This window comes from Phacochoerus africanus, chromosome 11 (assembly GCF_016906955.1).
Source record: "Phacochoerus africanus isolate WHEZ1 chromosome 11, ROS_Pafr_v1, whole genome shotgun sequence".
Lineage (NCBI taxonomy): Eukaryota > Metazoa > Chordata > Mammalia > Artiodactyla > Suidae > Phacochoerus > Phacochoerus africanus.
Window position 1 is genome coordinate 73,940,931 of NC_062554.1, and position 15,831 is coordinate 73,956,761.

The 15,831-nt window shown below is 40.6% G+C and overlaps 1 protein-coding gene across 2 annotated transcripts in view; it reads left to right on the top strand.

Annotated features, from left to right (window-relative positions):
- The first annotated feature begins 2,456 nt into the window (after nucleotides 1-2,456).
- PPP1R9A (protein phosphatase 1 regulatory subunit 9A) overlaps nucleotides 2,457-15,831 on the top strand; it is a 325,008-nt gene continuing 311,633 nt past the window's right edge. Inside the window, exons 1-2 of one of the 2 annotated variants that reach the window (XM_047752399.1) lie at nucleotides 2,457-2,547; nucleotides 4,764-6,371. In XM_047752399.1, coding sequence (XP_047608355.1) covers nucleotides 4,977-6,371 — 1,395 coding nt within the window. In that variant the 5' untranslated portion in view covers nucleotides 2,457-2,547; nucleotides 4,764-4,976. Of the gene's footprint in view, nucleotides 2,548-2,878; nucleotides 3,001-4,763; nucleotides 6,372-15,831 lie in introns of those variants that run through there. The other variant, XM_047752398.1, reaches the window with a different exon arrangement.

Consider the following 15,831-nt stretch of genomic DNA (forward strand, 5'->3'; position numbering starts at 1 on the left):
ACGTGCAAAATCTATGACATCTCCCCCAAATATTAATGATCTATTGAGCTAAGTTTTCACCCTTATAAAGTCCAAATACCTTTCTTAATTTATAGAAGTGCAAATGTTGTCTAGGACAGCACTGTTCAATAGAAACTTCTGTGATGAAAATGTTCTGTATCTATACTGTTAATATGGTAGCCACTAGGCACATGTAGCTACTGAGCTTTTCACATGTGGCTAGGGGGACTAAGGAAGTTAATTTTATTATTTATTTAGGGCCACACCTGTGGCATATGGAAGTTCCCAGGCTAGGGATGGAATCAGAGCTGCAGCTGCTGGCCTATAACACAGCCTCAGAAATACACCATCCGAGTCGCATCTGCGACCTACACCACAGCTCAGGGGTCTTTAATCCACCGAGTGAGGCCAGGGAACAAACCCGCATCCTCATGGATACTTGTCAGGTTTGTCTCCAATGAGCCACAATGGGAACTCCACCTGGTTCCTAGGTAGCCTACACCACAGCTCATGGCAACACTGGATCCTTAACCCTCTGAGCAAGGTCAAGGACTGACTGAAACTGCATCCTCAGGGATACTAGTTGGGTTTGTAATCACAGAACCACAACGGGACATCCTGAGGAGCTTAATTTTAAATTGTATTTGATTTAAATTAATTTAAATAACCATATATATTGGATTAGTTAGTACTGGTCTAGTAGTCTCTTCAAACATTCAGAGAAGTGTTAGAAATGGACGGTAGATTATAGGCAATCCAGGAATCCAAAATTATCAGAAATTATGTTTTAAAAACTCTGTCTTTCATACTTTCAGTAGGAATTTTTCCAGAAGATTCACATTAAAAAAAAAAAAAAAGGAAAGAAAGAAAGAAAGAAAGAAAAGAAGAAACCCAAACCAACAAAATTCTTTAGTCTGCTTTTCTGTATGAATCATCTTTTTGTAAAGAGGTGTAAGACTGGTTTTGTTGCCAACTCTGCCCCCTCTTCTACAGATAGAACTCAGTGATTAGGTTCTTGGATTTATTTAGGTTATTCTCTTAAAAAACATGGTTTCCACACTGCAAATAAATGACAGGAACTTTTCCACTAAATTACCCCAGACAGCACAAATGTTCTTTCCAAAAGTGGAGAGTGGAACCACAGCCCCCTCACATTGCCTGTTACATCTGTTTATGCTTATAGAAGTGACATCCACATCATAGACACAGAATGCCAATTTTTTGGGAAAGCACCCAGAATTTGGTGAGGCTTGAAGAAAAGAAAAAATTCCACTGTTCAAAATAAGAGATACATAGAATTGAGTAGCTACAAAGCCCTTTTGAAATTAAGCAAGAAAAGATGTTGCTTCCAGAGTGTAGATTGCGTGTATAGACTTGCTGGAGTTCATACGCAGCAGTAATCATTCACTAGCGATGTAGCTGTAGGTAAGTTATAGAACCTAAAGCTCACTTTTCCCACCTGTAAAATATAGATAATAATAATTCTGTTGGGGAAATTAATGTAAGACTTCGAAACGGGCAAAAGATTATTGGGTGTCCTTTCAATGGAACGCTAGATGTTATCCACAGCACGCTGGAGTTGGGTGGTTCTACAATAGTTTGCACATTTGCCTGCCTTTGACCAGGCTTTTTACTCTTTAAGCCCTAGGAACTTAATGATAATGTAAATGGTTCTTATCTGTAGATATGAAAAATGGTTTTGTTCCTTAGAGATCCAGTTGATTAGGAACTAGTTCAAAATATTACATTTATTGTCTTATTAACTGGTTTTGTCTCTTTTCTGATTTTCCATAAAGATTTGTTCTTCACATTCTCTTCGGAGTTGCCATATCTTGGTGTTCCCTCCCTAATTGATGAGTCAAATAACATTTTGGACACATTTTTCATTTTATGTTTCTATTCGAATATATTTTTACCATCTTGAAAAATTATCCTGAGAGTTTCTACTCCATAGAGCTTTTTGGAGGATTGGCTTAAAGGTCTATATTGACAGTTATGATCACTTTGATATTTTGCATTGTAACACTTCTGGTATTTTTGATGGGGAAAGGTGGGGGTCCTGAGTATTTATAAAAGGGTGGGGTTGGGCGAAAGCATCTGAAAAATTCCTGACAAAAAAGTCAGATTTCCGCATATTTTCTTTTAGCGGTGGAGCCTTAAGGTCAAGATGGGTATTACGGGGAGCATTGTCCTAAGTGAAGGCCACAATGGACCTGGGCCTAGGTGTTGGCCTTCCAGGCCAGGTGCACGTCCCAGGGTTCCAGATACTCTGGGGTCTGCGAGTTAACAGCACAGTTCGCGTGGCCCCGGCAGCTGCAGACCCTAAACCCAATTCTCGCGGAACCTAGACCAGGGCTGAAGGGCAGGGCTTGCCCCAGGCCTGAGGGGCCCCTCGCCCACGGCCGAGGGGGTGGGGCGGCCTCGCCTCGGGCCGGTGCTTTTCGCCCTCCGTTGGCCGCCAGAGGCTCCCTCTCTCTCTCCCTCTCCTGGGATTTTGCTGCCGGGCTCCCTCTCTCTGCGGCCCTAGAGTTAATCCCATCAGCCGAGGTGAGGCACCTGTTACCCCGGGCCTTCCTCACCCCCCCTACCCCGGGCCTCTCCCGCCATCACACCCCGGCTCCCCGGCCAACCCAACGGCCAGGCGCGGGCGGCCGCACGTGGGCGAAGCCCCTGCCCGGGCCGGGCTCCCAGCCTCAGGCCGGCCGGAGCGGGCGAGCGCGTTGGGGCCCGGGCCGCCGCCCGCCCGCCATGGCGTTGGGGAGCGCAGCACGCCTCCCGGGGCCTCCTGCCGCCGGCCCGGCGCGCGTAGGGGCCGCAGCGCAAGTGGAAGCGGCCGCCGCAGCCGCCCGCCGCGCTGCGCCGTGAGGAGCGGGCGGAGGGGCAGCAAGCGGGCCGGCGCCGAGCTGAGCGGCGACCGCGGTGGGGCGGGGGGGCGCCTCAGAGGAGGGGGTGGGAGCCTCGGCCGCCCGACCCTCCCCGCCGGCGGCGGCTCCCGCTCGGGTAAGGGGGAGGCTGAGCGCGGGGCGAGGAGTTGGGGAGGGTGGAGATGAGGAGGGAGAGAATCGCGATGTACAAAGGCTGAGTTGCAGGCTGAGGGTGGGGGTGGGTAGCGGTGGGGAGCGGTAGGCTGAGGATCGGAGGCATGATCTGTGGGATCTATTGTTTCCTGGCACTCTGTGAGGAAAAACAAAGGGATTTATTAGCATTACCCTGTCATTTTTTTCTTCTCCTTTTTTAAATGTGGCCAGGGAGCTCGGCTCTCCCCGTGCCACACTGGGATCCGCCTGGCAGCCGCTGGGAGCCGCAGCCAGTGTGTTAGGACTTCAGGTGCTTCCTGGCACAAAGCTAGACTGCGACCTCCTACCATAGCGCTTGGCGTCACCTGCTCTCCCGGCCCTGCCCCTGCCCGGGGCCGAGGGATTGCGTCCCGAACCAGGCTTGGGAATCCGCTGCCTCTCAAGTTGGTGTTATTTATGTTTGTCTTTCGTGAGGGCAGGTTTTGAATCCCTCGGCGGCCCCATCGCCCCCGCCCCCGCCCCCTCGGGTTCAAATTGGCGGGGGAGGGAGTAGGGTGTGTGTAGCGGGGGAGGGGAGGGTGTGTAAGGCCAAAACAAATGTCACGGTAGAGGGAGATTGTCGATGCTTGACCAAAAATAATAATAACAACAACAACAACAACAAAAACCCCAGGCACCACACTCTGAAGCCTTTCTTGTTTGTCTGCATGGGCCATGCATGCTTGCTGGGCCAGGAGCCGAGTTTGGAGACGGTTTAAGTGAAACTGTGCGCTCCCTCATCTGCTGGTGCGTGAGAATGATAGGGCTCGGCCTAATATTAAAAAATAAAGCAAAACAAAAACAAAATGAAAAAATCTTTAGAACTGTATTGTCTGCACCTCAGCGAATCTTGAAGTATTTGATTGCTGGCATGTTGATGTAAAATCCAGCTGTGGGCTAGAGGAGACCAGCAAGTATGCATGGCGTTGTGTTTTGAGCTTGTAGTTAAGTTAGAGGCAAGTATAATAATAAAAAAAAAAAAATCAGGGCTATGAAAAGAGGTTTCATGGTCTGTTTATTTTCTGATCGTCACATTCTCGTGCATTTATTCCCATGATATTCTATATCCCACGCTGTAATTAATAATGTTCACTTTTACGAAACTTCCAAATATTTGCTTTGGTTCTGAACTTGGAGTGAAACTAACTTACTGCCATGTAAGAAGTTTCTTCTGTTTGTTTTCATCTCAAAGTGTTGCTTTGAGGATGCTGTAGATGAGAATATTGGACTAGAAAGAGTGAAATAAAGTCTCTGTAGGTGTGTTTCGGAGTTTGTAAACATAGATTCCAAACTTTCAATTGTACTTGTACAGGAAGAATAAGTTCTTCCTGATGTGGAGAATGTCAAATGGATTTCATTTTTCTGAGTCGGTTTGATGATTTAAAGAGCCAGGAACTGCTGGTTTCTTTGAAGGTCATTCTCAAAACCAACCAAAACTTGGGCTAAAATATTGCTGTCAAGTGTACTTATGTGTTACTGGTATGTGTGTATGTGTGTGATTTGGGTAGGGGCCTCAAGTTATGCTTGAAACAATTTTGTTACTAAAGACCAATGAGTTAGAACTTTTGAATTCTTGGCTTTCAAATTCTCATTTAAATAAGTAATTTCTTCTCTTCCACATGGAGTTAAGCCACTTAAAAGTGTATATTAGTTGACTAAACATAAATTAAGTAAATGAATTCAGAAATTCATTCTTTTCTGTTACAGATGAACCTCTAGTCTTGCTTTGAAAAAGCCATTTTGTGTAACTCTTGACTGAATAATTTCCTAATACACCTGTTGGGAGGATTACTGACACAGTATGCCATTTGAGAGGTACTTTTTCTTGACCAAATACTGGTGATTAGAGAAGAGAGGTTTTCTGTTTTTTTTTTTCCCCCTGATCATTATGAACATTGGCTTTTCACCCCTGAAGTAAAAATGTTGAAAACCGAATCTTCAGGTGAACGTACCACTCTCAGAAGTGCCTCTCCTCACAGGAATGCATATAGAACTGAGTTCCAGGCACTGAAAAGTACCTTTGACAAACCCAAGTCCGATGGGGAACAAAAAACAAAAGAAGGTGAGGGCTCCCAGCAGAGCAGGGGACGGAAATATGGCTCCAATGTCAACAGAATTAAAAATCTGTTTATGCAGATGGGTATGGAACCCAGTGAGAATGCCGCAGTCATTGCCAAAACAAGGGGGAAGGGTGGACCTTCATCCCCCCAGAGAAGAATGAAGCCCAAAGAATTTCTGGAAAAAACAGATGGCTCAGTTGTTAAGTTGGAGTCCTCTGTTTCAGAACGAATTAGTAGATTTGATACAATGTACGATGGCCCTTCATATTCTAAGTTCACAGAAACTCGCAAGATGTTTGAGAGAAGTGTGTATGAGTCAGGACAAAACAACCGCTATTCCCCAAAGAAAGAGAAAGCTGGAGGGGGTGAACCTCCGGAGGAGTGGGGTGGTTCCAAGTCCAACAGAGGCAGTACCGATTCCTTGGACAGCCTTAGCTCCCGGACAGAGGCTGTCTCCCCAACTGTGAGTCAACTGAGTGCAGTATTTGAGAACACCGATTCCCCCGGTGCCATCATTTCCGAGAAGACTGAAAACAACGAATACTCGGTGACTGGGCATTATCCCCTGAATTTACCATCTGTTACTGTTACGAATCTTGACACCTTCGGGCACCTTAAGGATTCTAATTCTTGGTCTCCTCCAAGTAAACACAGTGATGATGCAGAGGATGCTGAGAAGAGTAATGTAACTCCAGTACTAGAAGTGGCTTCGAAAAGTACCTCTCTAGCTTCAGTGCCTAGTGAGGAGGCAGAGCAGAACAAGGAAGCCGAGGACTCCACATCTAACCAAGAGTCTCCTGACAGAATTGACAGAGACTTTCCTGAAGAACCTTGTGCTGAAAACAAGGCAGTGCCAGAGTCTGAAATCCCTTCACCACAAAACGAACCTTCAGAAGACGCAGAAGCTAATTTGGTTGGGAGTGAGGCAGCAATGCAACAGAAGAAAGATCTTGCAGGTGGTGATTTTACCTCTGCTGTTGTTTCTAGATTTGCCTGTGGAAAGGAACTACTGGAAGATTCACATCATTTTGGGAGTTCCCATGTTTACATGCACAGTGACTATAATGTATATAGGGTAAGATCCAGGTATAATTCTGACTGGGGAGAGACAGGCACTGAACAAGATGAGCAGGAGGATAGTGATGAAAACAGTTACTATCAACCTGATTTGGAATACTCAGAAATTGTTGGATTGCCAGAAGAAGAAGATATCCCAGCAAATAGGAAAATTAAGTTTAGTAGTGCTCCAATTAAGGTAAGTATGTTTTCTTAGTTTGTTTTTGAAGTTTTTTCTAAGTTTATTTCTGTAGTATTTGGGCCTAACCATATGCAGAATAGCTTTGACAGCTATAAAGAATTCAAGGTTGTTGATATTCACATGCTGTCAGGTGATTTTAAAAGTTTGGAGTTTGAGAGATAGCCATATATTTCCTGATGTGCTTTATAGTTGTGTAAACCAGTACTGAGAAATATTAAAGTTGAAGAAATTTGGGGATTGTGAGATATATTCCAATGGACTGGAGTATGAATAATATGAACACTGAAAACCAGAAGTGTTAGTTCGAAAGAGAATTACTTCTTTAACTAGTTTTACCTGAAATTATCCACAAGTAATAAAATTATCTGAATTTGAACCTTGTAGGATATGAGGTATAATGTACAATGGGACAGTTTGATAACCTTGAAATAATATTCTTTATTTACTTGCTTAAAAAAATCCGAGTTGTCTCTTAAGTGTAAGTGGATTATGAGGAATATTGGAACTTTTTTTTTGTACTGCTACTTGGTAGTGAATGTTTGATTCGTGGAAATATGTTAGCGGACTTAAATACTTTAATTGGAAAGCTATGAGTCTAAATAGCTTTGACTTCAGAATTTATGTAGCTTTAAAATGAAATTGTGTGAAAGGACATTAAATTGATTTGCCATTCATGAATTTATTTTTACCTCTTAAAAACTGGATAAATGCCAGTTGAATTCAGATGCTCTATTCTAATGACTTCACTTAGTTAACATTTGGAATAGAAGAATAGCACAAAATACATCCTCAGCGGGTGGTGAAACATTATTAGCTGATAATGGCAATGGGGCAGGAGGTGTTTGGTTGAGTATAAGAATCTCCTGGAGTGCTTTTTCAAAGTGTACTTGCCCATCGGCTCTGTCCCAACATGCTGGCATGCCCTCCTCCGGGAGTCTGGAGGGTTGTGGTGGCAGGATGTGTAGTTTGAAACCACTTTCTGGGAGCTTTTAGCTTACACAGTGTGTATATATGATAAATTTGGAATTGGATATGGCATCTTCTTAAATTTTCTCCTCAAAATCTAAAGTCACTGTCTACTGTTCTTTCCATCTTATGACACTTTCATATAAGACATATAGTTTACATAGAGATAAATATGACCTTGCTTTAATTATGAAATACTTTTTTGAAATAAAATAATAATCTATGAAATTATTTACTGGTGTTAGCAGGCAAACTTCCCTCTCATTAGTATAAAGCACAAGTTCTGGATCAGAATGGGACATGTCAAGTTAAACTATGTTTGAAATAACTACTAGAGATGGGAATCTAGTTTCTAAGTAAGCTAAATTTCTTTGCTGCTCTTTCCTACCTTCGTTATTCTCTCCCCTGCCCCCAGGTTATAGGCACTCTCTTTAGAGGTGCCCTTCCCTCAGGCCTATCCAGCCAGCTCCTAAATTTCACTGTTCATGTCCCCTTTGTAAGTGCTCTTGTTCGAACATCATTTTTTTCACCCTTTAGGAAGAAAGCAATGAGATTAAATTGCTACACATCTAGCAAGGCAGAAATAACTGAAATGAACTCTTCAAGGAGTTTGTTAAAACCAGTGACTGACTCCCTAATGGGGGATAGCAGCTTATGAAAATTTATCAGGTAGAACACTATCCACTCAACCAAATGGGGCATCAGCCTTGTATTTGGGTCCTGTGCTGCTCAAAACATAGCTGCACAGTAAGAGGTTTAATGGATTTTAAAGGATTTATCATTGAAATTTGGATATTCATGTGTGAACAGACTAGGTTTTAGGATATGAGATTTTGAAATTGATGTGATTTTTTTCTTCTGTTGCTTATAACATTTTGCTTCTTAATTTTCACATGATTGACTGTGTATTTCATATAATAAAGAAAGAAATAGATTATATACGTGTAACACATTTCATTAAGAACACAGATCACTCATCAGATTTGCGAAAGATAATGCACTCTGTTTTAGTGGGCAGTTAAAAGTACTAGTTGGAGTGGATTAAGTTTGTAAACAGAAGATTCATTCTTAGCCCTTTGTAATGAATAAGACAATTACTCTTTCTTGTTTTCGTTGTATAACATGTAAGTGGATTCACTTGGAAATTTTGAGCTCTACTTTTCTACTGGTAATGGTGATGATGGTAGTGTTTAGATTATTCTCAAGATTTTTTTTTGCCTCAGAGAGAGGTAATAATTAAATTCAGTGTTTAGTGCAGGTTTATCATATGTCTCTTCTCATGCTGTTAGCTGCAAAGGACACAAAAATCTATAAGGTTACCTCTTGCCTCTGTGAGCTTGTAGAGTCAGTTCTTAAGCACATGAAACAGTGTAAAAACCTGAGCTGAAGTGTCTAATGTCCTATGAATACTTTAACTTGTCTGTACTAAATGCATGGAGTGAACAGGATTTGATAGCTCATTTGGAAGGGAATACACTCAGCCATCCCCTAAGTGTGTTTCCTTATTCCTTTTATAAAGATTTATTTACGGAATGAGAAGTTACAATTTCCAACCTAAATCTTTTCCTTTGCAACTTAAATACATTCCCTATTTCAGCAATAATAGGGAGCATATTCCTTAACAAATATGATCTTTGGAACTTTTACATTCTTTTCCTGGTATTCTCATCTTATTCTTCACTAGGGTAAATATTCTCAACATTTTTGGTCTTTAGTTTTAAAGTTTTTTAATGACTTTTGTGTGTGTGAAGATGTTCTCAGTTTCTATTCCAGTTCTGTCTATTGCAGTCCATAGATATTTTATTTTAAATAGATGCTTCCTTAAGATGACTTAAATCTGGACCTAGAAAAATACCGAAATAATAGCTGGCCTTTCTTGTGTAGCATATCCCTTGTATTAATTGTTAGTGACTTTTAGAAATGGTTGGATTGTTTCTTAATAGATAAATTAACGTGTTTCATAGTGTCATGGAAAATTAGAATGGAATAATGGAATATATAAAATCCAACTTTAAGATCTGAAATTTGGGAGTGTTAGGATTCATGCTAATTTGAGATGTGGAATTATGTCTTCATTTCCAGGAATTTCTCAAAACCAAGAAATTGAATTAAATTTGTGTTAGATAAATCAATGGTTGAAAGTGTGACATTTTAAATTATTTTTTCTGTTAATTCTGAACATTTACTGTGCCCTTGCTATGTGTCAGAAGCAATGCAAATGAAATAAATACGTAAAATAACTGGAGCCGATTGAGTCGTCAGTTGGTGGTAGGTGGGATGTGTGCAGCCCATTCAGGTCACTTCTTAGGTCATTCTGCTCAACTCTGTTCTTGGGTGGTCTAATATCATCATTACAAGTTTGTTAAGGAAGTCATGTTTCTGGTAGCCTAATGTCCTTTGGATTGGTGTTCTTGAAACCATATGTTTCAGCATATCTGAAAAAAGGGTATTTTCCTAATTCCCAGCAAGATGAGATTGCAGAGTTAATGTTGAGCTACATCATGTTGTACTTTTCTGTGTGTTTTCTCAAGTTGTATGGAGCTTTACAGAGCTAGGGTTCAAGGGCAGCAGTGCTTCTCTGAGCCTTAAATGATAGCTGTTGAAATGGATCCCTTAGCATTCTCGCCCTCTTTTGGGGCTCTGAGTTGTTGTCAGGGGGGTTCATGAGGCCTTTTATTCAAGATGGTGTTCCAAGCATAGTTCTGAGATCCAAATTTCTTTGTGCAGCTTTTTCTTTCTAACAGTCCTGCTCAGTGCTTCTAAATTTAAATTTGCATATGAATCACCTGGGGATATTTAAAAAGCATATTTCTTACTCAGTAGGTGTTTTGTGGGAAATTACCTTCATGCAATGGTTAGCCTCCAAGTATGCTACCCACTATCCCGGAGGTATGGAATAGACAGGCCCGGAAATCAAATTAAAATGCTTGAATCACACGATTTATCAAATCAGTTTAAAACACACAGCCAAAAGCAAGAAGAAAGCTGCGGGGGTGGGGTAGTTAAACACTTAAGGTGCAAGCAATTTTGGAAGGAAAGACTACGCTATCCGAGTCCTGTGTACATTGTATTCATATGTCCTGTTCCTCTATCACGTCAGCCTTTCCTTTTGGTGATGTGGTTATTAGGATTGGAATTGATATTTGAGCGAGAACACCACAGAGGAATGATGCCCTGGGCTAGTGGTACATACTTGCTGTATTGAAGAGTTATGATGAGTACACTCAGATACAGCTGTAGCTTTGCCAGTTTGCCTGCTGATGAGCCATGAGAGTTATTTGCATTTCTTGGGTAGAGCACCCAATGGTCCAGGATAGGATGTTACTGGGTGTTCTCATTGGAAACAGACTCGGAGGTGGCATAGCTGTCGATCCGGAGATGGCATGATAATGTGTTGGTCTTTTCATCCCTTTGTAGCCTTTAAGTAAACATCTTGTTTGTTCCATTATATTTTCTTTCTTTCTTTTTTTTTTTTGTCTTTTTGCCTTTTCTGGATCCGCTCCCGCGGCATATGGAGGTTCCCAGGCTAGGGGTCGAATCGGAGCTGCAGCCACCGGCCCACGCCAGAGCCACAGCAAGGAGGGATCCGAGCCACGTCTGCAACCTACACCACAGCTCACCGCAACGCTGGATCGTCAACCTGCTGAGCAAGGGCAGGAACCGAACCTGCAACCTCATAGGTTCCCAGTCGGATTCGTTAACCACTGCGCCACGACGGGAACTCCTATATTTTCTATTTTGGAATATCTTACAGGTTACTATCTTGAGTAACATATCTTGTGAATTTTGTCCTGGTCTTATAAGCTCTCATTATCTGCGCTTGAGTCTCTATTAGCTTATTTACCATCAAGGATGATCACTTCTTAGTTTCCTCCATTCTGTTTGTTTTCTTGACCTTAAGTAGCAGAAGTTAATATTCTTAAACAATAGAGCAAACTCACAAACCATTAGGTCTGGGGTGAGATTTTGCATTTATGATAAGCTCTCAAATTGGTGCTGATGGTGCTGATGGTCAGCTGACTATTATTTGGAACATGATTTTGAAGTATAATGATCTGGCTCATAAAGGGGCTTGCCACAAAATGATGGGAAAGCTCATTTAACAAATTTGCTTAACAGTGAGTCTGCTGAAGCTGGTTGTATGATATAATATTCTTTGATGATAAAACAGGTGTAAACTTGTAAAGTGCATGAAGCAATTTGTTTTCTGAATACCAAAGTGGATTATGATCCCTAAATTCATAAGGAGTTTGGGTCATTAAAAAGTCATAGCCCAGACTCTGCCTGAATTTTTAATTCAAAAATGGGAAAGAGGAAGTTCTTGATAGACTCAGAAATTCTATTTCTCTCATTATTTTGGAAGCCTAAATTTAAAAAGTTTCTGAAGAAGTATAAAAATTATCATCTTATTTAGCTTGATTCTATTTGGATAACATTTAGATTGAACTTCCTTTTAAAATTTGATGTTTTATAAATTATAGTTTATACCAGGTAAATATGTAAAATATTTTAACGTACTATTTAAAATCAAATAATGAATATTTATTGTGACCCCTTTTCAAATATTGAGTTAGTGTATTCTAATACCTCTGTTTTTTGGGGGGGGCCGTGGCTGCACCTGCCACATGTGGAAGTTCCCAGGCCAGGGATGGAACCCACTCTATAGTTGCAATCTGCACCGCAGCTGCAGCAGTGGCAGATCCTTAACCCACTATGCCACAAGGGAACTTCCTAATATCTCTTCTCCCCCCCACCCCCCGCAATGCACATTGATCATTTAGTATTTAAAATGGATTCCTTTCTGCAGCAGACTGTTACATATGTTTGCTGACATTTATTTGTAGTAGAAAGACTTAAAGTTTCTTGCCTTATTGTGTCCAACAATATTTTTTTTTCACCTCTAGATTTCCTCACAAAAGACACTAGTGGTTGAAGTAATGGAATTTAAAGACAAGAGGCTGAGTGTAGGGGAAAACAACTCCCTATTATGTTATCCATGCATTGTTTACTTTATTATCCCAGACATGTGCCCATCAGCAGTCATTTGATTTAAACCTCATTGCCTTAGATTTTTTTTTTAAACATTTTAACATCTTACTTCTTCACCACTCAAAAAGAAAAAAAGATTCAGAATTTCTATAGAAAAGCACAGTTAGATACAGGGTAAATTTTGTATAAATAAAATAAATATTGTTATGTCAAACTGAATATCATTTCTTTTTCTTGTGCTAATTAGTATTTTTTCTTGATTTTCTGTGTTCTTCCTTTTTGGATCTGTTTCTTTTTTCTTTTTTTCTGCTTCATTATATTCTATAGTTTTCTTTTTGAATAGAAAGAAAACTTTTCAAGTACTGCTTCATATTTTTTCCTTCTGGTCACTTTAAAAATTTTCCTTAGTTCTAATCTCTTCATCTTGATTTGTGACATAGGAATTTAAAGATGAGAAATACTTAAAGGTAATCTAGTGTAATTTCCCACTCACTTCAGTTAGCCCTTCAATAGCATGTTGCTGACAGATGATCATTCAGCTTCTGCTTGAATAATTCCACTTATGGGGAGTTTATTATTTTCAAGGCAAAAAGAAAGTTAGAAGAAGGGACATGTTGTGTGTGCATTCATATGTGTGTGTGTGCATGTATATTTGCTTATTTTCATTTTTAATTTACAATTTTTTTATTGAGATAAAACTCTAATAAAATTTGCCATCCTAAAGTGTACAATTCAAGTGTCTGACACAGTATCTGGAACTCAATATAAGTGTACAATTTAGTGTTTTTCAGTTTATTCACAGTGTGTCCAACCAACACTACTATCTAATTCTAGAATATTTCCATCACCCTAGAAAGAAACTCTGTGCCTGCTAGCAGTCACCCTCAATTCCCCTTCTTCTCACATCCTCTGGCAAGCTCTGATGTACTTTCTGTCTCTATGGATTTGCCTCTTCTGAACATTTCATACAGATGGGATCGGGGCATGCTTTTTAAAGGGAATGTAGGAGATGCAATGAGTATGGCTTGAGATATGTTCAAATTTAAGATATCACTAGGACAGCAGACTATAAGAAGATCTAGAGAGCAAGGCTAAAAGAATTTTTGAATGGTGACATAGTCTCAAGATGAAGTGGCAAGATCTGGGGGCAACAAATCCTGCCTGCCTATTACTGCAATTTCATGGAGAGAAAGAAGGAAGACAGGAAGCTGAGGAGATTTGTTAATTGAGTAAGAATACTGTATGGGGAGTTCCCGTCGTGGCGCAGTGGTTAACGAATCCGACTAGGATCCATGAGGTTGCGGGTTCGGTCCCTGCCCTTGCTCAGTGGGTTAATGATCTGGCGTTGCCGTGAGCTGTGGTGTAGGTTGCAGACGCGACTCGGATCCTGCGTTGCTGTGGCTCTGGCGTAGGCCGGTGGCTACAGCTCTGATTCAACCCCTAGCCTGGGAACCTCCATATGCCGTGGGAGCGGCCCAAGAAATAGCAACAACAACAACAACAAAAAAGACAAAAAGACCAAAAAAAAAAAAAGAATACTGTATGGGGCAGAGAGAATGGTCAGAATTCCTTGTTTGCTTGGGACACTGCATTTGTTTTTTTCTTCACATAATCTGAAATTGCCATTGATGAAGCTAACTGATCGTTTCAGCATAGGTTCTCTTTAAAGGCACAAATATTGCTAATGCTGATTCTTCATTTTTACGTTGGCCTTTTCCAGCATGAAGAGACCCATGTCCTTTTCTAATGAACTGATGCTTATTTTTTCCATCCTACTGCTCTTATATTCCTGCTTTCATTATTCTTTTATGTTGATTGGAATTGTTGATGGATAGACTTCACTCTTTATTTTAAGAATTTGCCTCCTTCTTCAGTAGTCAATATAGATTTCATATGCCTTACTTGCTATCGCCTATAATATAACCTAAGTAATTTTGGGAAGGCACTTATGTAATTTATTGCACAATGTCAACTAAAGTATAGTATACAAATCACTATGAAATATTATTAACTGGGAATGAAAGTAACACGAAGACTTTCTTGATATTTTGTAAACTTGGACACATCTGTGTCTTGAGGTTTGTTTTCTTATTTGTAATTGAGGCTCTCTTCCTGGTAATTTATCATTTAAGACTTATCAGCTTTAACATCTTGTGTTCTCTGATTATCTCAAACATGTTTCTATGTACCATTATAAATATTTGAAGAGAACAATTTTGAACATCCTTTTTTAATTTTTTTTTTCTTTTTTTAGGGCCAAACCTGTGGCATATGAAAGTTCCCAGGCAAGGGGTCAGAGCCGCAGCCGCTGGCATACACCACAGCCACAACAATGCCAGATCTGAGCCGTGTCTCTGACCTACACCATAGCTCACGGTAACACCGAATCCTTAACCCATTGAGTGAGGCCAGGGATTGAACTTGCATCCTCACGGATACTAGTTGGATTCCTTTCTGTTGCGCCATGATGGGAACTCCCTGAACATCTTTTGTTGAAATACAAAAATGAAGAAATCACTTTAAACAGCTTTTGAGAGTGTTATTTATGCTATAGATTATAGTAAAAACTTTAGGTGTTCCCTGTTGGCTCAGCAGGTGGATCCCCCATTGCCACTGCTGTGGCTAGTGTCACTGCTGTGGCACAGGTGTGATCCCTGTTCTGGGAACTTCTGCAAGCTGTTGTTGTGGCCAAAGAAAAAAAAAGCCACTTTAAAATGATTAAAATATTAAATGCAAGGGAGTACATTTTGATAGAGTGGCTTTTAGAGCAACTTGACTTTTGAAAGTATGACTTGAACTATATATTAAAACACCTTGCTAAGGAACCTAAGAATAAAGAAAGAAATGTTTTGAAATGTAGTTGCTGACATATTAATTGCTTCACTCACTTTTGTTCTGGAAATAGCTTCATAGCACAGTTCAACATGACTGAGATATTGATAATCTTTTGCACCATTCCTAATTTTTAAGCCTAGCTTGCTTTCTTTCTCACTCATCTTTACAAAAAGGCCAATGAAATAGGCAGAGTATGAAGCTATTTGGAAATTTTGTATTTTAGGAGGATCAAAGTGTTATTGCTTATTTACTCTATTTCAGGGGGATTTAAAAAAAGCTTTTGTAGAGTTTAAATTATTCTCCATGTATTGATGTGTGGAGAAAAGTAGTTTTAAATGAAAGTGCACAGACATGTTAGCCTCTTGCTCTCTAAGTCAGATAATGAATGAGTTTTGTTCTGGGAAAGCTAATCTTCCTAATTATTTTATACACCAGCTGGAATACATTGAGCTAGATTGGGACACAGCTGTTGGCAAGGGTCAGAAAGATAAACAGAGTGGTAACTGTGGAGGTTCTACAGGAGTGCCCAGGTGAGAGGCTTCCAGAGTAGGTGTTTGGTGTTTCTCCTTAGATGCTCTTGGATGGGCATGACCCTGAGAAGCTGCATGGCTCTGAGTCTAGCACAGTCCAGAGGTGGACCTTTTCTTTTTATTCCACTTCAGATCTC